This window comes from Rhinoderma darwinii, chromosome 10 (genome assembly GCF_050947455.1).
Source record: "Rhinoderma darwinii isolate aRhiDar2 chromosome 10, aRhiDar2.hap1, whole genome shotgun sequence".
Taxonomy (NCBI): domain Eukaryota; kingdom Metazoa; phylum Chordata; class Amphibia; order Anura; family Rhinodermatidae; genus Rhinoderma; species Rhinoderma darwinii.
In genome coordinates, this window is record NC_134696.1 from 47492476 (window position 1) to 47517077 (window position 24602).

The 24602-nt window shown below is 39.8% G+C and overlaps 1 protein-coding gene across 1 annotated transcript in view; it reads right to left on the minus strand.

Annotated features, from left to right (window-relative positions):
- Positions 1 to 432: 432 nt before the first annotated feature.
- Positions 433 to 24602, minus strand: part of LOC142661438 (excitatory amino acid transporter 2-like) — a 60431-nt gene continuing 36261 nt past the window's right edge. Inside the window, exons 5-9 of the mRNA XM_075838831.1 lie at positions 10336 to 10462; positions 6074 to 6307; positions 4416 to 4610; positions 4184 to 4318; positions 433 to 1310 (exon numbers count right to left, since the gene is read on the minus strand). Coding sequence (XP_075694946.1) covers positions 1049 to 1310; positions 4184 to 4318; positions 4416 to 4610; positions 6074 to 6307; positions 10336 to 10462 — 953 coding nt within the window. The 3' untranslated portion in view covers positions 433 to 1048. The remainder of the gene's footprint in view (positions 1311 to 4183; positions 4319 to 4415; positions 4611 to 6073; positions 6308 to 10335; positions 10463 to 24602) is intronic.

Here is a 24602-nt window from a genome sequence, read left to right on the forward strand (position 1 = left end):
GTGCTGTATGGCACAATCTACGGGAGGGCTGTATTGCACAATCTACAGGGGGGATCTATCTACAAGGAGGGCTGTGTGTGGCATCCAGGGGAGACATTATACTGTGTGTGGGGCACTAAAGGGGCCATTATACTGTGTGGGAGCACTATAAAGGGCATTATACTCCGTGGGGGCACTAAAAAGGGCATTTTTTATGGGGCATTTTTTATGATGGGGGTGGGGCACCGAAAGAACATTTTGCACGGGGCGTCGTCTATCCTAAGGCCGACCCTGCTCATAGTATTGTCCTCCTCAAATGGGGCAGAGGGACCTTTTGGCCTCCTTAGTCTCCAGTGCCCAGATGTAAAAGCAACTTTTGCGAATCCTACAGCCCCTGGGTGTCTCTAGCAACTAGTCTGTCTCAGATTATTTAGCTCTTTACATCAAGGCCAAACTGAGCTGGAGACAAAGATGGGGCACTCAAAACTATTGTTTTCTCCGTTTGGACAATCCCTTTCATTTAGATGTGTCCCTTCACGATAAGCTCATCACAGGGTCTTACTGCTGGGACCTCCAAGCATCAGCTGTAATCTCTCACCCCTCATCCTGTTAATAGATAAGGGAACAGAATGGGAGACACACCACCCCCTCTATTAACTCCCAAATAGGCTATTTAAACGTTTTACCTCTGACCTATTAAAATGCTACTACTGTAAATGTTTGAACAATTTTTGAGAATGTCTTAATTCTCTTAACTCAAACCCTTTCTTATTTGCTGTAAAGGACATTCCGTTTATTATTTATTAAGAAGTCATCAAAGATTTCTGTATGGGTGTGTTGTTGGTTGATGTCCAGGTGTGTACATTTGGGGAAGTATTTGTTGTGCACACATAGAGGACAGATGACAAAAGGCATCAGCAGCTATCCAGTACACAACTGTGTCCTCCATACCTATCATCTTGCTTGTTAATACTAGTGTTAATAAGGAAAGCTGGGTAACCTGAGGCTGGCACTGGTAAATAATAAAGAATATAGCTGAATGAATGGCATGTAAGAACATAAATGGAAACTATGGATACAAAGAAGGCTCTACTTGAACCTCGTACTCATTAGGTAGTGAAGCATAACATGAGAATGGTGGGGTATTAACACCCTCTCTGACTGGCTTCTTAACACTCTCATGGTTCATCATGTGCAGTTTCACCATATCTGTGCCATCCTTTGCCTCATGCTTTGCATCAATCGCAGCAAGTTCTCCTTTCGAAAGATGGTAGATGATTCCAGCTCCAAATGAGTCACCAACGACGTTGATTGAGGTTCTCATACGGTCTCTGCAAGTAATTAAAAAAAACATGGAGATCATTGACACTAGAAGTCTAGTATGAATCATCTGAGCCCCATTTTAAAATATGTCCCTGATAAAATAGCCTAGTCATGAAGTAAGACACATATCATTTTGCATGATGACATCATTTTTTTTTAGTCCTCTTAAGAGCCTAAGATCCTCTTAAGAGCCTAACTCCTTAGAGACATAGCTAGTTTTGGCCTCCTGGACACAACCCATTTGTTCAAATCTGACATGTGTCACTTTATGTGTTAATAACTTTGGAATGGTTTTACCAATCCAAACGATTCTGAGATTGTTTTCTCGTGACACATTGTACTTTATGTAAGTGGTACATTCAGTGTTTACTTGAGAAAATCACCAAAATTTTGAGAAAAATTAGCATTTTTCTAAATTTAAATGTATCTGCTTGTAAAACAGATAGTAATACCACACAAAATAGTTAGTAGTTATCATTTACCATATGTCTACTGTATGTTGACATAATTTTTTAAATGTCCTTTTATCTTTCTAGTTTAGTGATTAGTTCAGTTATGAAGTGGCTTTGAGAGGCCTATATACCAGAAACCCCCCATAATTCATCCAATTTTAAAACAAATACCCCTCAGAGTATTAAAAACAGTATTTAGAAGTTTCTTAACTCTTTAGGTGTTTCACAGGATTTAAAGGGGTTGTCCACTTTCTGAAAACTGATGACCTATCCATCGGATAGGTCATCAGTATATGATCAGTGCGTGTACGACATCCGGACCGTTCCGCAACTCCGGCTGTCTCCGTGCCCCAGATGTTTGTAACGGGATGCAGTGCATAGCGCCCGTTCGGCGGAACTGTAGCTCTGCTCCTATTCACTTGTATAGGAACAGTTCTGCAATACTGCAGCTCGGCCGCTATTCTTTGACCGGAGTCATCTGTTTACAGCAACATCATCCGGCGCCAAGAGGCCGCTGGAGTGCTGGATCGGTGCGGGGTCCGGCTGTTTGACATGTACCGATCATATACTGGATGCCTTGTATGCACAGTGCTCTTCAGGTCATGCCACAGGATTAAGGTCAGGACTCTGACTTGGCCATTCCAAAACACAAATCTTTTTTAACCATTCTTTAGTTGATTTACTAGTGTGCTTTGGGTCATTGTTGCATCACCCAATGTCTCTTCAGCTTGAGGTGATAGACTCCTAAATTGTCCTGTAAAATGTTTTGATATAGCTTTTAATTCAATGTTCCCTCAATGATCGGAAGGTGTCCAGTCCCTGAGGCAGCAAAGAAGTCCCAAACAATGAGGCTCCCTCTACCATGCTTCACAGTTGGGATAAAATTTCAGTATTAGCGTGCAGTGATTTTTTTTTTCCCCTCCAAACATAGCATTGTGCATTTGTGCTATAAAGTTATACTTTTGTCTCATCAGTCTATAGAACATTTTCCCAGAAGTATTCTGGAACAACCACATGGTCTCGGGCAAACTTAAGATGGGCCGCAATTTATTTTGGACACTAGTGGCTTCTTTTGTGCTGTCTCTCCATTACCATTATTCTTGTCCAGTGTTTTTCTAACGGTGGACACATGAGTAAAGGTATTTGCAGTTCAGTAGGTCTTTTGCTGGTACCCTTGGGTTTTTCTAGCCTTTTTCCCAATTGCCCGTCGTGCTCTTGGAGTGATATTAATGGCCACTCCTAGGAAGAGTAGCAACAGTCCTCCTCTCCATTTGTAGACAATTTTTCTCACCGTGGATTGATGTACACCCAGGTCTTTAGCAATGCTTTTTTTTAGTGTTTTCCATCTCTATAACACGCCTTATCAGGTCTTCTGACAGTTGCTTGTGTCTTCTTGAAAAGAACAGATTTGTCAGTAACCAGGATGCAAATCACCTGCAAAACCCACACTTGCAGTCTCATCTCTTTAATTGAAACACATTTTGCCAATTAGCTCTTGGAGAAGTCATTTACAATGAGATTCACTTTCTTTTTCTCCCTGCACTGTAGATGATTACTCAATGTGCTCAATAAAAGATATGGACAGTACCACTTTTATTGTGTTATCAGTTTAATTAGATTGTGTTTGTTTATAATTGTGACTTAGATAACACTGAGACCACATTTTATTAGTAATCAATGCAGAAATCCAGGTAATTCCTGTCACGATCCCAGGGTATGTGGACCCTCTAGGCTGCTCCGGCGTAGCAGAGCGGCAGCTGGCCAAACAACAGTCAATGCAGAAGTCTCAGCACAAGAGTACCTGTTAGACACCAGACAGACTCGAGGGGTAGCAGATGCTTTGATTCGTGGCACAGATGATGCTTGGCGTGGCAGATGACTCTGGACATGGCAGATGACACTGGACGTGGCAAATGACACAACATGACTCCAACACTAGACTTTAGCTCAGGAACAAACACAGTTACAGGAGACAGGATATGGGAAGCAGGATACGGGAACACTGGGAACACGGTACAACTAAGGGACCGTTTGCTATACGAACATGGGTAGACAACAACAATGCTGAGGCAAAGAGTGGAAGGGCATGTGCACGTGCTGGCCCTTTAATGCCAAGGACGCACCCTAAAGGACACTGCAGAGCAGTACGGCCGCATGCGAGATGCCGGGAGGGAGATGCCGGCAGGAAGTCAGAGGTCGGTATGTATGAATATTATTGAGAGATTTTAAGCACCGACCCCCATCCGCCTAGGAAAGCCCAACCCTTTGAGGCACATTTTGAAGAACAATCCTGCAAAAAAGGGACAGTTGGGAGGCATGTATACAGTAAGTAAGAACCATTGGGCATATATCCAGTTTGTGAAATTTATTGTAGACTTTTATTTCTGTATGACAAATACTCAATGTAAAGAAAGGAACTATGTACTTACAATAACCAATCCACTGCAATGAGCAAACTGATGTCCTGAGTTGGTAGCCCCACAGCTGTTAAGATGAGCAGCATGGTGACAAGGCCGGCACTGGGGATGCTAGCTGCTCCCACACTGGCTAATGTTGCTGTGAGACTAGGAGGAGTACAAAATGATATTTTTATGTTATTATAACACATCTACATGTTCCTCTACTACATATATCCAGTTGAAAGTTAAAGGAACAAGTTACCTCACTGTTGCTATTTGACCAGCGTCCAATGACACATCATTCATTTGAGCTATAAAGATGGCTGCTACTGCTTCATATAGAGCCGTGCCATCCATGTTAATGGTGGCTCCAATGGGCAGAACAAAGCGAGTTACCCGCTTGTCAATCTTCAGGTTTTCTTCCAAGCAACGGAATGTGACAGGAAGTGTGCCAGCACTATAGCACAAAATATTTTATTAATACGAGCATTACAGGAGCACCTATATATATATATATATATATATATATATATATGTGATAATTAGTCCATAACATAACAATATGCGAGTTGAATAGAGATGCATTCAACGTCAAAAGTCCTTGGCAGTCAAATTTTTATAGTAGCTGGAAGTTGCTGATCATGCTTGCAACCGTGGCAAGACAATGGCAAGAAAACAAAAAAGCTATTAATGGGCATGCTTTACTTTTTGCCTATATTGTGGCATCTACATTCAGCAGTGTCAAGATGCAATGAGCTAGATGGATAACAGTACAGGTATCATCCAATGTTTTAATGACAGCTCCAGTTAAAAAATGCGCTGGATGGCAGCTCTGTGTCCTGTACTCATAGCACGTAGATGTCAGTGTCTCGGGAATTAACCAGTAGTCTCAGAATCTCTCTAAGAATGTATCATGTCTACAGAGTCTACAAGACGTACCTTGGTCATAGGAGCAGAACAACGGAAAACCGGAAGCACCACGGACACCACCGACGGCTGATGGAACCAATTTACTTCAATGGGTTCTGTCGGCTTTCCATGAGGTTGTCCGTGGTTTAACCGGAAACAGTAGCGCAGCATGATGCACTATTGTTTCCGGTATTCTCGGCTGGATCTGCATCGTATGCCCCTAAGGCTATGTTCACACGGTTAACAAAATCCGTCTGAAAATATGTAGCTGTTTTAAAGAGAATACAGCTCCTGTATTTGAATCAAACTAGCGTTTTTCGCTGAGTTTTTTTACGGCAGCTTTTGGAGCTGTTTTTCTATTCGAGTCAATGAAAAACGGCTCCAAAAACGGCTCAAGAAGTGACATGCACTTATTTTTACGAGGCAGTGTTTTACGCGGCCGTTTTTCAAAACGGCTGCGTAAAAAAACGTCCCGTCGGAACAGAACGCTGTTTTTCCCATTGAAATCAATGGGCAGATGTTTGGAGGCATTCTGCTTCCGATTTTTGGCAGTTTTTCATCAGTTTACGGCCTGAAAAATGTCCGAAAATAAGCGTGTGTACATACCCTCACGGTGCCTCTGACACAGATGTGAACAGAGCTTTGGGGTGCTATAGGGTGCACAATAAACACAGATTTGTGGTTTCTATGTATAAGTGTTGTTACATTTTAAAAATAAAGTTTACATAAGACAAGCAGAACTTAAAAAAGCTGAACCAAACATATTCGGTTAAAGGAACACTCTGGGCAAAACTGATACACTGTGTTATGCCTCATGTAGCCCCTCAGGGGGCAGAGCATGACACAAGGATTGTTGTGTACTAGTGTTTACCTTTTTTCATTAATAACACAGTATTAGAGGCTTCATATTTTATATTATTGATCAGGTGTGACATTTTAAATCATTGCTATCTTTTAACATTGGTTAATATTTATTATCAGGGGTGAGTTACTATGAATTCTGTTACTTACCTAGAGGCTGTCCCGAGGGCAGTGATCCAGGCTTGGAAAATACCACCATAGAATTTAAATGGGTTTTTCCTGGTAATTGAGAAAAATATGAGTGGTAGTATCATGCCTCCATGAATAACCAGGCCCACAATTACTGTAACCATGTACATTCCAAGCTGCCGAGCCACCGTTTCCAGGTCTTTGATGGCAGCAATCTTCCCACAGATAAGAGATGCAATTCCAATTGGGGAGTACCTAAACAGCATAATAAAAAAGAATATTATAAAAATGCAAATAGTGCTTATTAAACATATATGACATTGTTATGATAAAATACCTGCTGTATAGCACTGTTATTAGTGTATTATTCCATGGTATGTATCATTATAGCACTGTTATTAGTGTATTATTCATTGGTGTGTATCATTATAGCACTGTTATTAGTGTACTATTCCGTGGTATGTATCATTATAGCACTGTTATTAGTGTATTATTCAGTCGTGTGTATCATTATAGCACTGTTATTAGTGTATTATTCAGTGGTATGTATCATTATAGCACTGTTATTAGTGTAGTATTCCGTGGTGTGTATCATTATAGCACTGTTATTAGTGTATTATTCAGTCGTGTGTATCATTATAGCACTGTTATTAGTGTATTATTCCGTGGTATGTATCATTATAGCACTGTTGTTAGTGTATTATTCAGTGGTATGTATCATTATAGCACTGTTATTAGTGTAGTGTTCCGTGGTGTGTATCATTATAGCACTGTTATTAGTGTATTATTCAGTGGTATGTATCATTATAGCACTGTTATTAGTGTATTATTTGGTGGTATGTATCATTATAGCACTGTTATTAGTGTATTATTTGGTGGTATGTATCATTATAGCACTGTTATTAGTGTATTATTCAGTGGTATGTATCATTATAGCACTGTTATTAGTGTACTATTCCGTGGTATGTATCATTATAGCACTGTTATTAGTGTATTATTCAGTCGTGTGTATCATTATAGCACTGTTATTAGTGTATTATTCAGTGGTATGTATCATTATAGCACTGTTATTAGTGTAGTATTCCGTGGTGTGTATCATTATAGCACTGTTATTAGTGTATTATTCAGTCGTGTGTATAATTATAGCACTGTTATTAGTGTATTATTCCGTGGTATGTATCATTATAGCACTGTTATTAGTGTATTATTCAGTGGTATGTATCATTATAGCACTGTTATTAGTGTAGTATTCCGTGGTGTGTATCATTATAGCACTTTTATTAGTGTATTATTCAGTGGTATGTATCATTATAGCACTGTTATTAGTGTATTATTTGGTGTTATGTATCATTATAGCACTGTTATTAGTGTATTATTTGGTGTTATGTATCATTATAGCACTGTTATTAGTGCATTATTTGGTGGTATGTATCATTATAACACTGCTATTAGTGTATTATTTGGTGGTATGTATCATTATAGCACTGTTATTAGTGTATTATTTGGTGTTATGTATCATTATAGCACTGTTATTAGTGTATTATTTGGTGGTATGTATCATTATAGCACTGTTATTAGTGTATTATTCCGTGGTGTGTATCATTATAGCACTGTTATTAGTGTATTATTTGGTGGTATGTATCATTATAGCACTGTTATTAGTGTATTATTTGGTGGTATGTATCATTATAGCACTGTTATTAGTGTATTATTTGGTGGTATGTATCATTATAGCACTGTTATTAGTGTATTATTCGGTGGTATGTATCATTATAGCACTGTTATTAGTGTATTATACAGTGGTATGTATCATTATAGCACTGTTATTAGTGTATTATTAGGTGGTATGTATCATTATAGCACTGTTATTAGTGTATTATTAGGTGGTATGTATCATTATAGCACTGTTATTAGTGTATTATTCGGTGGTATGTATCATTATAGCACTGTTATTAGTGTATTATTTGGTGGTATGTATCATTATAACACTGCTATTAGTGTATTATTCGGTGGTATGTATCATTATAACACTGCTATTAGTGTATTATTCGGTGGTATGTATCATTATAGCACTGTTATTAGTGTATTATTTGGTGGTATGTATCATTATAACACTGTTATTAGTGTATTATTTGGTGGTATGTATCATTATAGCACTGTTATTAGTGTATTATTTGGTGGTATCATTATAGCACTGTTATTAGTGTATTATTTGGTGGCTTGTATCATTATAGCACTGTTATTAGTGTATTATTTGGTGGTATGTATCATTATAGCACTGTTATTAGTGTATTATTTGGTGGTATGCATCATTATAACACTGCTATTAGTGTATTATTCGGTGGTATGTATCATTATAACACTGCTATTAGTGTATTATTCGGTGGTATGTATCATTATAGCACTGTTATTAGTGTATTATTTGGTGGTATGTATCATTATAACACTGCTATTAGTGTATTATTTGGTGGTATGTATCATTATAGCACTGTTATTAGTGTATTATTCAGTGGTATGTATCATAGCACTATTATTAGTGTATTATTCGGTGGTACGTATCATTATAGCACTGTTATTAGTGTATTATTTGGTGGTATGTATCACTATAGCACTGTTATTAGTGTATTATTAGGTGGTATGTATCAATATAGCACTGTTATTAGTGTATTATTCGGTGGTATGTATCATTATAGCACTGTTATTAGTGTATTATTTGGTGGTATGTATCATTATAGCACTGTTATTAGTGTATTATTTGGTGGTATGTATCATTATAACACTGCTATTAGTGTATTATTCGGTGGTATGTATCATTATAGCACTGTTATTAGTGTATTATTTGGTGGTATGTATCATTATAGCACTGTTATTAGTGTATTATTTGGTGGTATGTATCATTATAACACTGCTATTAGTGTATTATTCGGTGGTATGTATCATTATAGCACTGTTATTAGTGTATTATTTGGTGGTATGTATCATTATAGCACTGTTATTAGTGTATTATTCGGTGGTATGTATCATTATAGCACTGTTATTAGTGTATTATTTGGTGGTATGTATTATTATAGCACTGTTAGTGTATTATTCAGTGGTGTGTACCATTATAGCACTGTTATTAGTGTATTATTTGGTGGTATGTATCATTATAGCACTGTTATTAGTGTATTATTTGGTGTTATGTATCACTATAGCACTGTTATTAGTGTATTATTAGGTGGTATGTATCATTATAGTACTGTTATTAGTGTATTATTCGGTGGTATGTATCATTATAGCACTGTTATTAGTGTATTATTTGGTGGTATGTATCATTATAGCACTGTTATTAGTGTATTATTTGGTGGTATGTATTATTATAGCATTGTTATTAGTGTATTATTTGGTGGGATGCATCATTATAGCACTGTTATTAGTGTATTATTTGGTGGTATGTATTATTATAGCACTGTTATTAGTGTATTATTTGGTGGTATGTATTAATATAGCACTACTATTAGTGTATTATTCAGTGGTGTGTATCATTATAGCACTGTTATTAGTGTATTATTTGGTGGTATGTATCATTATAGCACTGTTATTAGTGTATTATTTGGTGGTATGTATCATTATAGCACTGTTATTAGTGCATTATTTGGGGGTATGCATCAATATAGCACTTTTATTTCAGCATTGTAAGGCCTTATTAGAAAAGTGCATGGTGTCATTATTTGGCCACTGTATGCCACGCTCACTTGGTTACTTTTGATATTTCATGTTAATATTATTTGTCCTCTATATTGTAAAATTTGAGGCGATTCTTCTACTCTGTAATATTTGACAATATTTTAGTTGTACAGTATTTTGAACTATCCCCCTTTATCCTATTGCAAAATGGGGAAGGCATACTACATTGACTACATATAATATCTTGTTGACTTGTGTATATAATAGTACAGTTTAGTATAGGGTGGACCTATCAAAACTATTTCCACTGGTGTGACCTAGGCACTCTGGGCCAACAGGGCAGACTCTAACCATTCATCTCAATCCCTGCCCAAAATCTTAAACTACACTCTACCAAGAAGTCTATTAGATAAATGGACAATTTACAGTTTGAGAGTGTTTTTTTTTGTCATTTTCACTATTTTACATCTGCATCATATTTCTGCATAACCTCACTCACCCCAAAACACAAACTAAATATTAAATTTCAGAAACTTACATTATTCTCTCCCATGCTATAATTCAGTTTCTCAATAAACCACATGGAAACAAATCTAGCAACCGCACATATGGCTTACCACATAATCATGCTGACCAGCTTCATAATGATCTCGTTGAGTATGTTAAAGAAATCAGCCATTAACTTAGCCTGGTCTCCCATCTTTCCCATGGAAATCCCAAAAGCTATAAAGAAGCCAATGAGGCCTAAGGAGAATGGAATGAAAATCAGAGGTCAGTGCTAACACTAGCAATAAAAACCCCTCAATCAGCATATTTAATTTGCTTATTTTGTTTCTTTATTTTTTAGTACTGTATTTTTTGGATTCATGTTCTAATAGATCACATATAAAACCCTCAAACAAAAACAAAGTCTGATATAACAACTCAGCCTCTTTCAAGGGAATAAGGTTGTGCTGCAATACCAAACACCATGGACAAGGGCGGCGCGGTTTTTAGACAAAAAGCATACCCTTTTTACTAACCTCAGACAATCTCTTGTCTTTTGTAGTGCGGCAGGTAGTGGTTTTATTTTAATTTTTTTTATTTATTTTTTTAGAAGCATTTTTCGGAAATTTCCCTAGGATAACTTCTATGGGAAACCACAATTATATAACCACATGTAAAGACCAATCATTAACTAACTCCACCATTTTGTCTGATGTTCTATACTTCCATTTTAACGTCAATATAAAACTGATGCTTAGAGAAATTATAAGGCTATATTCACATGACAGTGAAAAAAAATGTCCATTAAAAACTGTCCATTTAAAAGCGCTGTCTTCTTCAGGTAAGGTCTCTCGTCTTCATGGGATCTGCAAAGGCAATGCTATGACACTCACCGATGCAGAGCTGTCTTCACGTGTGGTCTCTCGTCTGCGAAGGTGGCGCGATGACTTCATCGCGTCGCCTTTGCAGAACCCGTGAGGACGAGAGACCACACCTGAAGAGGTTGGCGCTGCATCGGTGAGTAGTTGTCATTGTGCCGCCGATAGCCAACAAGGGAACTAGTAGTTCTCTTGCCAATCCCCATGTCAGAGATCAGTTTTTAACGGTTGTTACATGTATTGACAGCCGTTAAAAACTGATCTATTGACTTCTCTGGGGGCCGTCAGGCCGTTAAAACGGACATAAATAGGATATGTTCTATTTTTTGATGGCCATTATTCACTGGCCGTTAAAAAACGGCCGTGTGAATACACCCATAGAACATCATTGTTCTGAAAACGGCCGTGTGAATAAGACCTTAACCCCTTAAGGACGCAGCCTAGTTTTGGCCTTAAGGCTCAGAGCCCATTTTTCAAATCTGACATATTTCAATTTATGTGGTTATAACGTCGGAATGCTTAAACCTACCCAAGCGATTCTGAGATTGTTTTCTCGTGACACATTGGGCTTCATGTTCGTGGTAAAATTTGGTCGATATATTCAGTGTTTATTGGTGAAAAATTGCAAAATTAAGAGAAAATTTTGAAAAAATAGAATTTTTCAGAATTTAAATTCATCTGCTTGTAAAACAGACGGTTATACCACCCAAAATAGTTACTAGTTCACATTTCCCATATGTCTACTTTGGATTGGCATCGTTTTTTGAACATTCTTTTATTTTTCTTGGACGTTACAAGGCTTAGAACATAAACAGCAATTTCTCATATTTTTAAGAAAATTTCAAAAGCCTTGTTTTTAAGGTACCTCTTGAGTTCTGAAGTGGCTTTGAGGGGCCTATGTATTAGAAACCCTGATAAAACACCCCATTTTAAAAACTAGACCCCTCAAAGTATTCCAAACAGCATTTAGAAAGTTTTTTTTAACCCTTCAGGTATTTCACAGGAATTAAAGCAAAGTGGAGGTGAAATTTGCAAATTTCATTTTTCTTGCTGAATTTCAATTTTATTCATATTTTTTTTCTGTAACAAAGAAGGTTTTACCAGAGAAACACTACTAAATATGTATTGTCCAGATTCTGCAGTTTTTAGAAATGTCCCACATGTGGCTCTAGTGCGCTCGTGGACTAAAACACAAGCCCCAGAAGCAAAGAAGGACCTAGTGCATTTTGAGGCCTCTTTTTTATTAGAATATATTTTAGGCAGCATGCCAGGTTTGAAGAGGTGTTGAGGTGCCAAAACAGTAGGAATCCCCCAATAGTGACCCCATTTTGGAAACTATACCCCTCAAGGAATTCATATATGGTTGTTGTTACCATTTTGACCGCACAGTTTTTTCACACCACGTATTTGAATTGGGCTGTGAAATGAAAAAAATGTCATTTTTTCCAATAAAATGTCATTTGTGATCAAAATTTCTTATTTTCACAGGGAACAAAATACCCCATTTTGTTGCCCAATTTGTCCTTAGTGTGGCAATACCCCATTTGTGGTGATAAACTGCCGTTTGGGCTCATGGGAGGGCTCAGAAGGAAAGGAGCGCTATGTGTTTGTTGGAGTCCAGATTTTGCTGGATTGGTTTTCGGGTGCCATGTCGCATTTGCAGAGCCTCAGAGGTATCAAAGCAATGGAAACCCGCCAGAATTGACCCCATTTTGGAAACTACACCCCTCAAGGAATTCATTTATGGTTGTTGTTAGCATTTTGACACCACAGTTTTTTCCCAGCACCTATTTAAATTGGGCTGTGACATTAAAAAAAATGAATTTTTTTCCAATAAGATGTAATTTTATATCAAAATTTCTTATTTTCATGGGGAACAAAATACTCCCTTTTGTTGCCCAATTTCTCCTGAGTGCAGCAATACCCCATTTGTGGCGATAAACTGCCGTTTGGGCCCATGGGAGGCCTCAGAAGGGAAGGAGCACTGTGTGTTCTTTGGAGTGCAAATTTTGCTGGTTTGGTTTTCGGGTGCCATGTCACATTTGCAGAGCCCCAGAGGTATCAAAGCAATGGAAACCCACCAGAAGTGACCCCATTTTGGAAACTATACCTCTCAAGGAATTCATTTATGGGTAATGTGACCATTTAGACCCCATAGTTTCTTTACAGAACTTATTTGAATTGGGCTGGGAATTAAAAAAATATATATTTTTTCCAATAATGTATCATTTTAGCTCAAAAATTCTTATTTTCACAAGAAAGAAAATACTCCATTTTGTTGCCCAATTTGTCCTGAGTGCGGCAGTACCCCATTTGTGGTGATAAACTGCTGTTTGGGCCCATGGGAGGGCTCAGAAGCAAAGGAGCGCTATTTGTTCTTTGGAGTCCAGATTTTGCTGGATTGGTTTTCGGGTGCCATGTCGCATTTGCAGAGCCCCAGAGGTATCAAAGCAATAGAAACCCACCAGAAGTGACCCCATTTTGGAAACTACACCCCTCAAGGAATTCATTTATGGGTGTTGTGACCATTTTGACCCCATAGTTTTTTCACAGAACTTATTTGAATTGGGCTGGGAATGAAAACAAAATTATTTTTTTCAAATAATATGTAGTTTGGGCTGAAAATTTCTTATTTTCACAAGAAACAAAATACCCCATTCTGTTGCGCAATTTGTTCTGAGTGCCGCAATAACCCATTTGTGGTGATAAACTGCCATTTGGGCCCATGGGAGGGCTCAGAAGGAAAGGACCACCATTTGGCCTACTGGGGATTTTCTAGTGCGAAGTCATGTATGCAGAAGCACCTGAGGTACCAGTACAGTTGAAACCCGCAAGAAGTGACCCCGTTTTAAAAACTACACCCTTAAGGCATTCATCTAGAGGTGTAGTGAGCATTTTGACGGGAGACCTACACCCCATAAACTGTAATGTGGGTTCTTCCGGGTATGGCAATACCCTACATGTGGCTGTTATCAGCTGACTGGGCACACAGCAGGGCTCAGAGGGGAAAGACGAGGGGGATAAGCTGTGCGGAGTGCATCAGGGTAAGTAAAATTGGGGTAAATTATAAACCAAGGGATGTATGATAAATTTTAAAACACTCTTTCATACAGAGCTCTGGTTATTCGGGACACGTGTCACATTGATATATTGTGTCATCCCTTATAGCCCTCTTATAGCAGACTTTGCACCTCTTTTGAATTTTTCCCTTCTTGCCAGTTTGGGTAACTTCTCCTGGAAAGTGTTGCCCTGGTACGATGCGTGTGGCCTCGCTTCTAGAAGTACTGGGTGCCCCCCCCCTTCTTGGTCCCTAAAGATTAGGTTCTTGATAATCACTTCTTGAAATTCCAGGAAAGTTCCCCTCTGGCCTGCACATCGACGTAGCGCGTACACATTGTACAATGCCATCTGTATGATGTACCCGGCCAGCTTTTTATACCTCACCGCATGGCGCTATAGGGCTTCAGGACTTGATCTGACAAGTCCATCCCTCCCATGTACCTATTGTAGTCCAGGATGCAGTCTGGTTTGGGGGTGTCCTTCCCTTTATATATCCTAAATCTGTAGGTATACCCTGATGCACCCTAGCACTGCTTATACATCTTCACACCATACCTTGCCCTCTTACCCGGCAGGTACTCGCGGAATTGAACCCTCCCTTTAAAATGTACCAGGGACTCATCAATAGAAATACACTTCTTGGGGGTGTATGCTTGGGAAAACCGGGCACTGAAACGGTCTAATAGGGGTCTCCGTTTATACAAACGGTCAAAACTGGGGTCATCTCGGGGTGGGCACGGCTCATTATCAGTATAATGTAAGAAGCAAAGTATTGCCTCATTTTTATTTTTTTTTAGGTTCCAGTTCAGTTCTGAAGTTGCTTTGAGGGGCCCATATATTAGAAACCCCTATCAAACACCCCATTTTAGAAACTAGACCCCTCAAAGTATTCACAACAGCATTTAGAAAGTTTATGAACCCTTTAGGTGTTTCACAGAAATTTAGAGCAAAGTAGAGGTGAAGTTTACATTTTTTTTTGTCAGAAAATCCTCTTTATACCATTTTTTTTACAACATAAAAGGATTTATCAGAGAAACGCAACTTAATACGTATTGCCCAGATTCTGCAGTTTAGAGAAATATCTCACATGCGGCCCTAGTGCGGTAATGGACTGAAGCCCCGGCCTCCGAAGCAAAGGAGCACCTAGTGGATTTTGAGGCCTCTTTTTTATTAGGCACCATGTCCGGTTTGAAGAGGTCTTGTGGTGCCAAAACAGTGGAAACCCCCCAAAAGTGACCCCAATTTGGAAACGAGACCCCTTGAGGAATCCATTGTAGTTTTCTTGGGGTGCATGCGGCTTTTTGATCAGTTTTTATTCTATTTTTAGGTGGCGCGGTGACTAAAAAACAACAATTCTACTATTGTTTTTTTATTCTATTTTTTTTACAGCGTGCACCGTGCACTATAAATGACATATTCACTTTATTCTGCGGGGCGATACGGTTACGGCGATACCAGATGTTTATAGTTTTTTTTTATGTCTTATGGCGTTTGCACAATAAAATACGTTTTGTAAACAATCATTCACTTTTTGTGTTACCTTATTCTAAGCGCCAGAACTTTTTTATTTTTCAATCAATAAAGCCCTGCGAGGACTTTTTTTTTGCGTAACGAACTGTAGTTTCAATCATTACCATTTTTAGGTACATGCGACTTTTTGATCTCTTTTTATTCCATTTTTTGGGAGGTGAAGTGACCAAACAATTGTGATTGTGGTACGGTTTATTATTATTTTATTTTACGGCGTTCAACGAAATAATTTTGTAGTTCAGGCCGTTACGGACGCGGCGATACCAATTATGAATAGTTTATTTGTTTGTTTATATATTTTTATTAATAATAAATGACTGATAAGGTAAAAAGGGTGATTTTTACTTTTAATACTTTTAAAACTTTTATTTTCTTATTTTTACACATCTTTTTTTTACTTTTTTTTTACTGTATTACTTTGTCCCACTAGGGGACTTGAGGGCAGGAGGCCCTGATCGCTATTCTAATACACTGCACTACATGCGTAGTGCAGTGTATAAAAACTGTCAGCTACTCACTGACAGCAAGCATAGTGGGTCCTGACGTTGTCAGGACCCACTAGGCTTCCGTCTATGGCATAGCCGGACGCCATTGTTTAGTGTCCGGTTGCCATAGTCACCATCGCCGGCCGCTATCGTGTAGCAGGCCGGCGATGGCAGTTTAACCCCTAAAAAGCCGCGATCTCTATAGAACGCGGCTTTTAAGGGGTTAATCAGCGGGGACACAGCGATCGGTCCCCGCTGTAGGAGCTGTGACAGCTGCTGAACAAGACAGCAGCTGTCACAGCTCCTGTATGTGTCGGGAGGACAGCCGAAACGGCCGTTATTCCCGAGACGTACTATTAGGTCATGGAGCTCGAACGCTATAGTTACCATGACCTAATAGTACGTCCAGGAGCGGGAAGGGGTTAAGGTGTTTTTCCTGTGTGTAAGTGAAATCTTTGCTGGATAACAAAATATTGACTCGACAAGAATAAAAAACTTTTACAATGACTAAGGAAAAAACAGAGGACTCAAGACCACACCCTCCTATACAAAAGATGATAAGAAGAGATGACCACATACAATTAATCCTAGATAATAAATTGCTAGAAAATATAGCAATGGCAAGAAAATACTATGAATGTAATCTTATTTTGTTTTTGCACACACAAGAGAATATGTTGGAACTGATAAATGTAAATGTACAGCCTAAACATACTATATAAACTCCCTCCTATTGTATGGAGAGGAGCATTGATCATTTTACCTACATTCAAAATGCTTAAGTTAATAAATATACATGAATCTGGAGCAACTGTTTGACGTCAAATTTATCCACAACAATTATGGTGCCGAAACCCGGGAACCAAAAGCAGCTAGAACGGAACCAGGATGGGAACCAAGCACAGGAGACCGAACTGGCGCCATTAAATATTTCAGACACCTTTTTTCTCATTCGCTCTCCCTTCCTTTGATCCCCAGTCCCTCTATTCTCTGTCATGAGTACGGTTCCCAAGAACCTCGAACAGTTGTTAAATATACTAACATCTTTTTGATATGTATGTAAATGAATCAATGAGGATGTTGGTGTATCTCACATCAGAGTGAAAGAGGCCTTTACTGAGGAGTGATTGAAACTGCCTCAAAGATGCACCTCCACGGAGAAAGTATGGTGGGGGCAGTGAAGTGATAGGTAAGAGTACCCTATCGTCCTTAGACACAAGTGTTTTTATATTTTTTTGTGTTTGTCAAGTAAATGTTAAGCACTGCCCAGGGCCCGCCTTAGGGATGTGTGACATGTGCAGGTGCACAGGGTGCTGCAGCCACCCAGCATGTAGAGGGTGCCACTGTGCAGGCCGTTTGAACTCTATATTCTCTGCTACTCCTTATACACATGGAGAAAACAGAGGCAGAGCAGAGGAGGAAGCTCCTGTGCAGCAGGAGGTGATGGTAAGTCCCTTTCTGTGTACATATGTCTGTATATGTTCCAGTATGTGTGTGTCTATATATGTCTCTGTGTATGTGTATATTTTTCTATGTGTGTGTCTGTGTGTGTGTGTGTGTGTGTGTGTGTGTGTGTGTGTATATGTGTGTGGTTATCACTGTGTGTTACTTGTGGTGTTACATAGGACTACAGGTAACATCTACATTATCTGTACTCACAGAGCTATCCATGTGTGTTATCTCTGGTGTTACATAGGACTGCAGGTAACCTCTACATCATCTGTAGTGTGTGTGTGTGTGTGTGTGTGTGTGTGTGTGTGTGTGTGTGTGTGTATATATGCCTCGTGTGTGTGTGTGTGTGTATATGTACACATGCCTTGTGTGCATGTATACATGCCTCCTGTATGTGTGAGTGTGTGTGTGTGTGTGTGTGTGTGTGTGTGTGTGTGAGTGTGTGTGTATGTATACATGCCGTGTGTGTGTGTGTATGTGTATGTGTGTGTGTGTGTGTGTGTATATGTATACATGCCTCATGTGTGTGTGTGAGTGTGTGTGTGTGTGTGTGTATATGCGTACATTCCTCCTGAGTGTGTGTGTGTCTGTGTGTATATGTATACATGCCTTGTGTGTGTGTGTATACATGCCTCATGTGTATGTATGTGTGTGTGTGTGTGTGTGTGTATACATGCCTCGTGTGTGTGTATACATGCCTCGTGTGTGTGTGTACATGCCGTGTGTGTGTGTGTGTGTGTGTGTGCATATACATGCCGTGTGTGTGTGTGTGTATACATGCCTCGTGTGTGTGTGTATGTGTATACATGCCTCGTGTGTGTATACATGCCTCGTGTGTGTGTGTGTGTGTGTGTGTGTGTGTGTGTGTGTGTGTGTGTGTGTGTGTATATGTGTGTACATGGCTCATGTGTGTGTGTGTGTGTGTATACAACCGATTTGTACACATGAAGCGCTAATGGGCTATCTGAATGAACAGTAATATAGTTTGCATGGCAGAAAACAAAGTTATATCATAATTGTATGCCATTAAAAGTAAAGATGACCACATATATATATAAACCAAGTGTAGCTCGGTGTTTTGACTAAAAACATATACAGGAACCTAGAAACAAAAATGGTCAAGAAACTAATACAAACGTAATAGATAAATAGAAATTCATTTTTATTAACAGACAGATACAAACAAGATTTAAAATTTTGAGTCATACAATGTATAAAAGGCGTATAATTTTATAGTATCATCAGGGTATCAACAAACATAATAGAGGCATATGAGATAACAACATATCCAAGGTGTGCTAGCTGTGCCTGATATGCAAAGAGTAAATCTTGCAAGGTAAAGTGCTATGTGCATATATTATATATTATTCAATCTGTAGAGCACCATTAAGTGTATATAGATGCATAACAGGACATAAATAGCAGGTATCTGGGTTTTACAGCAAAAAATTTTGTGCAATCAGCCCTAAACAGTTTTAAGCAACAGCCTGATTACATGAAGGAACGTACCCAAGTTCATAATCCCGCATGGAGAAGACGCCAAGACCCGACTCGCGTTTTGGCGGATGCCTTCGTCCGGGGGTGGCGTCATCCTAGCGGGGCCCTCCCTTTTATAGTAAGTAAGCAAACGTGTCGTCCAATCGTGCGGGGCCATCCGAGGTGGAACAACGGCGACAAGCCGAGGGTACAAAGATGGCTGCCGTCCCACTTCCGGAACCACGTCATCAGAGTGGAAGTGGGCCGGTGATGTCTGATAGCGCCGCCCACATCCAACCCCGATAGGAGACGGCGTCCGGAAGGGGCGTAAACCACTCCCCCCTCGGCCAGCGCACCATCCCCACTCCAAAGCCCACAGAGTGGAACCCGCGTATGCAGCGGAAAAAGCAGAGTATACTTAGGCAAAGACATGGTAAATGCCATGAATGTGTATGTATATATTATTGGGACAGCTAATTTGTGATATAAAATTAGGCGAAAATAAAAAAAGAGGAAAAAGAATGAATACGAGGTGAAGAAAACAATTAGGCCCCATGCACACGAACGTGCTTTTGCGGCCGCAACTCCCCCGAAAATCCACGGGAGAATTGCGGCCCCATTCATTTCTATGGGGCCATGCACAGGACCGTAGTTTTTACAGTCCGTGCATGGCCCGGGAGCCCGCACCGCAAAAAGAACAGACCTGTCTTATTACGGCCATCTTCTGCGGTCCGGGCTCATTGAAAATTTTAGCCGCGGCCATGTGCATGTCCCGCGATTTGCGGGCAGCTCGAGGCTGAGAGTCCGCAGCCGGCCGACCCGAAAATCACGGCCAGCGAGTCGGGTCTTGGCGTCTCCTCCATGCGGGATTATGAACTTGGGTATGTACCTTCATTTAATCAGGCTGTTGCTTAAAACTGTTTAGGGCTGATTGCACAAATTATTTTGCTGTAAAACCCAGATACCTGCTATTTATGTCCTGATATGCATCTATATACACTTAATGGTGCTCTACAGATTGAATAATATATAATATATGCACATAGCACTTTACCTTGCACGATTTACTCTTTGCATATCAGTCACAGCTAGCACACCTTGGATATGTTGTTATCTCATATGCCTCTATTATGTTTGTTCATACCCTGATGATACTATAAAATTATCCTGCATTAGGTTGACGACTTTTATACATTGTATGACTCAAAATGTTAAATCTTGTTTGTATCTGTCTGTTAATAAAAGGAATTTCTATTTATCTATTACGTCAGTATTCGTTTTTTGACCATTTTTGTTTATAGGTTCCTCTGTGTGTGTGTGTGTGTGTGTGTGTGTGTGTGTGTGTATACATGCCTCGTGTGTGCCTGTGTATACATGCCTCCTGTGTGTGTGTATTTTTATACAAGCCTCCTTTGTTTGTGTGTGTGTGTGTGTGTGTTTGTGTTTGTGTGTGTGTGTTTGTGTGTGTGTACATGCCTCGTGTGTGTGTGTGTGTGCATTTGTGTATATATACACATGCCTCGTGTGTGTGTGTGTGTGTGTGTGTGTGTGTGTGTGTGTATACATACTTCCTGTATATGTTTATACATGCCTCGTGTGTGTATGTATATATATATGTGTGTGTGTGTGTGTGTGTGTGTGTGTGGTTATCACTGTGTTATTTGTGGTGTTACATAGGACTACAGGTGTGTGTGTGTGTATGTGTATTCATGTCTCGTGTGTGTGTGTGTGTGTGTGTGCATACATGCCTCGTGTGTGTGTGTGTGTGTGTGTGTGTGTGTGTGTGTGTGTGTGTGTCTCTGTGTGTGTGTGTGTGTGTGTGTGTGTGTGTGTGTGTGTGTGTGTGTGTGTGTGTGTGTGTGTGTGTGCATATATAAATGTGTGTGTATGTGTGGTTATCACTGAGTGTTGTTTGTGGTGTTACAAAGGACTACAGGTAACATTTACATTATCTGTACTCCAGAGCTATCCTTAAATATACTAACATCTTTTTGATATGTATGTAAATGAATCAATGAGGATGTTGGTGTATCTCACATCAGAGTGAAAGAGGCCTTTACGGAGGAGTGATTGAAACTGCCTCAAAGATGCACCTCCACGGAGAAAGTATGGTGGGGGCAGTGAAGTGATAGGTAAGAGTACCCTATCGTCCTTAGACACAAGTGGTTTTATATTTCTTTGTGTTTGTCAAGTAAATGTTAAGCACTGCCCAGGGCCCGCCTTAGGGATGTGTGACATGTGCAGGTGCACAGGGTGCTGCAGTCACCCAGCATGTAGAGGGTGCCACTGTGCAGGCCGTTTGAACTCTATATTCTCTGCTACTCCTTATACACATGGAGAAAACAGAGGCAGAGCAGAGGAGGAAGCTCCTGTGCAGCAAGAGGTGATGGTAAGTCCCTTTCTGTGTACATATGTCTGTATATTTTCCAGTATGTGTGTGTCTATATATGTCTCTGTGTATGTGTATATTTTTCTATGTGTGTGTGTGTGTGTGTCTGTGTGTGTGTGTGTGTGTGTGTGTATATATGTGTGTGGTTATCACTGTGTGTTACTTGTGGTGTTACATAGGACTACAGGTAACATCTACATTATCTGTACTCACAGAGCTATCCATGTGTGTTATCTGTGGTGATACATAGGACTGCAGGTAACATCTACATTATCTTTAGTGTGTGTATATATGTATACATGCCTCGTGTGTGTTTGTGTATATGCATACATGCCTCGTGTGTGTGTGTATATGTACACATGCCTCGTGTGTGTGTGTGTGTGTGTGTGTGTGTGTATATATGTATACATGCCTCCTATGTGTGTGTGTGTGTGTGTGTATATGTATTCATGCCTCGTGTGTGTGTGTGTGTGTGTGTGTGTGTACATGCCTCGTGTGTGTGTGTGTGTGTGTGTGTGTGTGTGTGTGTGTATATGTATACATGTCTCGTGTGTGTGTGTGTGTGTGTGTGTGTGTGTGTGTGTGTGTGTGTGTGTGTGTATTCATGCCGTGTGTGTGTGTGTGTGTGTACATGCGTCGTATGAGTATGTATACATGCCTCGTGTGTGTGTGTGTGTGTGTGTGTGTGTGTGTGTGTGTGTGTATATGTATACATGCCTCCTTTGTGTGTGTTTGTGTGTATATGTATACATGCCGTGTGTGTGTGTGTGTGTGTGTGTGTGTGTGTATGCATGCCTCACACGTGTGTGTTTGTGTGTATGTGTGTAAACATGCCTCCTGTGTGTGTGTGTGTGTGTGTGTGTGTGTATACATGCCTCGTGTGTTTGTGTGTGTACATGACTCCTGTGTGTATACATGCCTCGTGTGTGTGTGTGTGTGTGTGTGTGTGTGTGTGTGTGTGTGTGTGTGTGTATACATGCCTCCTGTGTATGCGTGTGTGTGTATATATATACTACCGTTCAAAAGTTTGGGGTCACCCAGACAATTTTGTGTTTTCCATGAAAACTCACACTTACACTACCATTCAAAAGTTTAGGGTCACTTAGAAATTTCCTTATTTTTGCAAGAAAAGCACTGTTTTTTACAATGAAGATAACATTAAATTAATCAGAAATACACTCTATACATTGTTAATGTGCTAAATGACTATTCTAGCTGCAAACGTCAGATTTTTAATGCAATATCTACATAGGTGTAATAGAGGCCAATTTCCAGCAACCATCACTCCAGTGTTCTAATGGTACATTGTGTTTGCTAACTGTGTTAGAAGGCTAATGGATGATTAGAAAACCCTTGTGCAATTATGTATACCGCTGTAAACAGTTTTGCTGTTTAGAGGAGCTATAAAACTGACATTCCTTTGAGCTAGTTGAGAATCTGGAGCATTACATTTGTGGGTTCAATTAAACTCTCAAAATGGCTAGAAAAAGAGAGCTTTCATGTGAAACTCGACAGTCTATTCTTGTTCTTAGAAATGAAGGCTATTCCAATGCGAAAAATTGCCAAGAAATTGAAGATTTCCTACAACGGTGTGTACTACTCCCTTCAGAGGACAGCACACACAGGCTCTAACCAGAGTAGAAAGAGAAGTGGGAGGCCCCGCTGCACAACTGAGCAACAAGACAAGTACATTAGAGTCTCTAGTTTGAGAAATAGACGCCTCACAGGACCTCAACTGGCAACTTCATTAAATAGTACCCGCAAAACGTCAGTGTCAACGTCTACAGTGAAGAGGCGACTCCGGGATGCTGGCCTTCAGGGCAGAGTGGCAAAGAAAAAGCCATATCTGAAACTGGCTAATAAAAGGAAAAGATTAATATGGGCAAAAGCACACAGACATTGGACAGAGGAAGATTGGAAAAAAGTGTTATGGACAGACGAATCGAAGTTTAAGGTGTTTGGATCACACAGAAGAACATTTGTGAGATGCAGAACAACTGAAAAGATGCTGGAAGAGTGCCTGACGCCATCTGTCAAGCATGGTGGAGGTAATGTGATGGTCTGGGGTTGTTTTGGTGCTGGTAAAGTGGGAGATTTGTATATACATACAGTGTGTATATATATATATATATATATATATATATATATATATATATACATATGTGTGTGTGTGTGTGTGTGTGTGTGGTTATTACTGAGTTTTATTTGTGGTGTTACAAAGGACTACAGGTAACATTTACATTATCTGTACTCCAGAGCTATCCTTGTGTGTTAGCTGTGGTGATACATACAGTAGAGGAAATAAGTATTTGATCCCTTGCTGATTTTGTAAGTTTGCCCACTGTCAAAGTCATGAACAGTATAGAATTTTTAGGCTAGGTTAATTTTACCAGTGAGAGATAGATTATATATATATAAAAAAAAAGAAAGAAAATCACATAGTCAAAATTATATATATTTATTTGCATTGTGCAGAGAGAAATAAGTATTTGATCCACTACCAACCATTAAGAGTTCAGCCTCCTCCAGACCAGTTACACGCTCCAAATCAATTTGGTGCCTGCATTAAAGACAGCTGTCTTACATGGTCACCTGTATAAAAGACTCCTGTCTACAGACTGAATTAATCAGTCTGACTCTAACCTCTACAACATGGGCAAGGCCAAAGAGCTTTCTAAGGATGTCAGGGACAAGATCATATAGACCTGCACAAGGCTGGAATGGGCTACAAAACCATAAGTAAGACGCTGGGTGAGAAGGAGACAACTGTTGGTGCAATAGTAAGAAACAGGAAGACATACAAAATGACTGTCAATCGACATCGATCTGGGGCTCCATGCAAAATCTCACCTCGTGGGGTATCCTTGATCCTGAGGAAGGTGAGAGCTCAGCCGAAAACTACACGGGGGGTACTTGTTAATGATCTCAAGGCAGCTGGGACCACAGTCACCAAGAAAACCATTGGTAACACATTACGCCGTAATGGATTAAAATCCTGCAATGCCCGCAAGGTCCCCCTGCTCAAGAAGGCACATGTACAGGCCCGTCTGAAGTTTGCAAATGAACATTTGGATGATTCTGAGAGTGATTGGGAGAAGGTGCTGTGGTCAGATGAGACTAAAATTGAG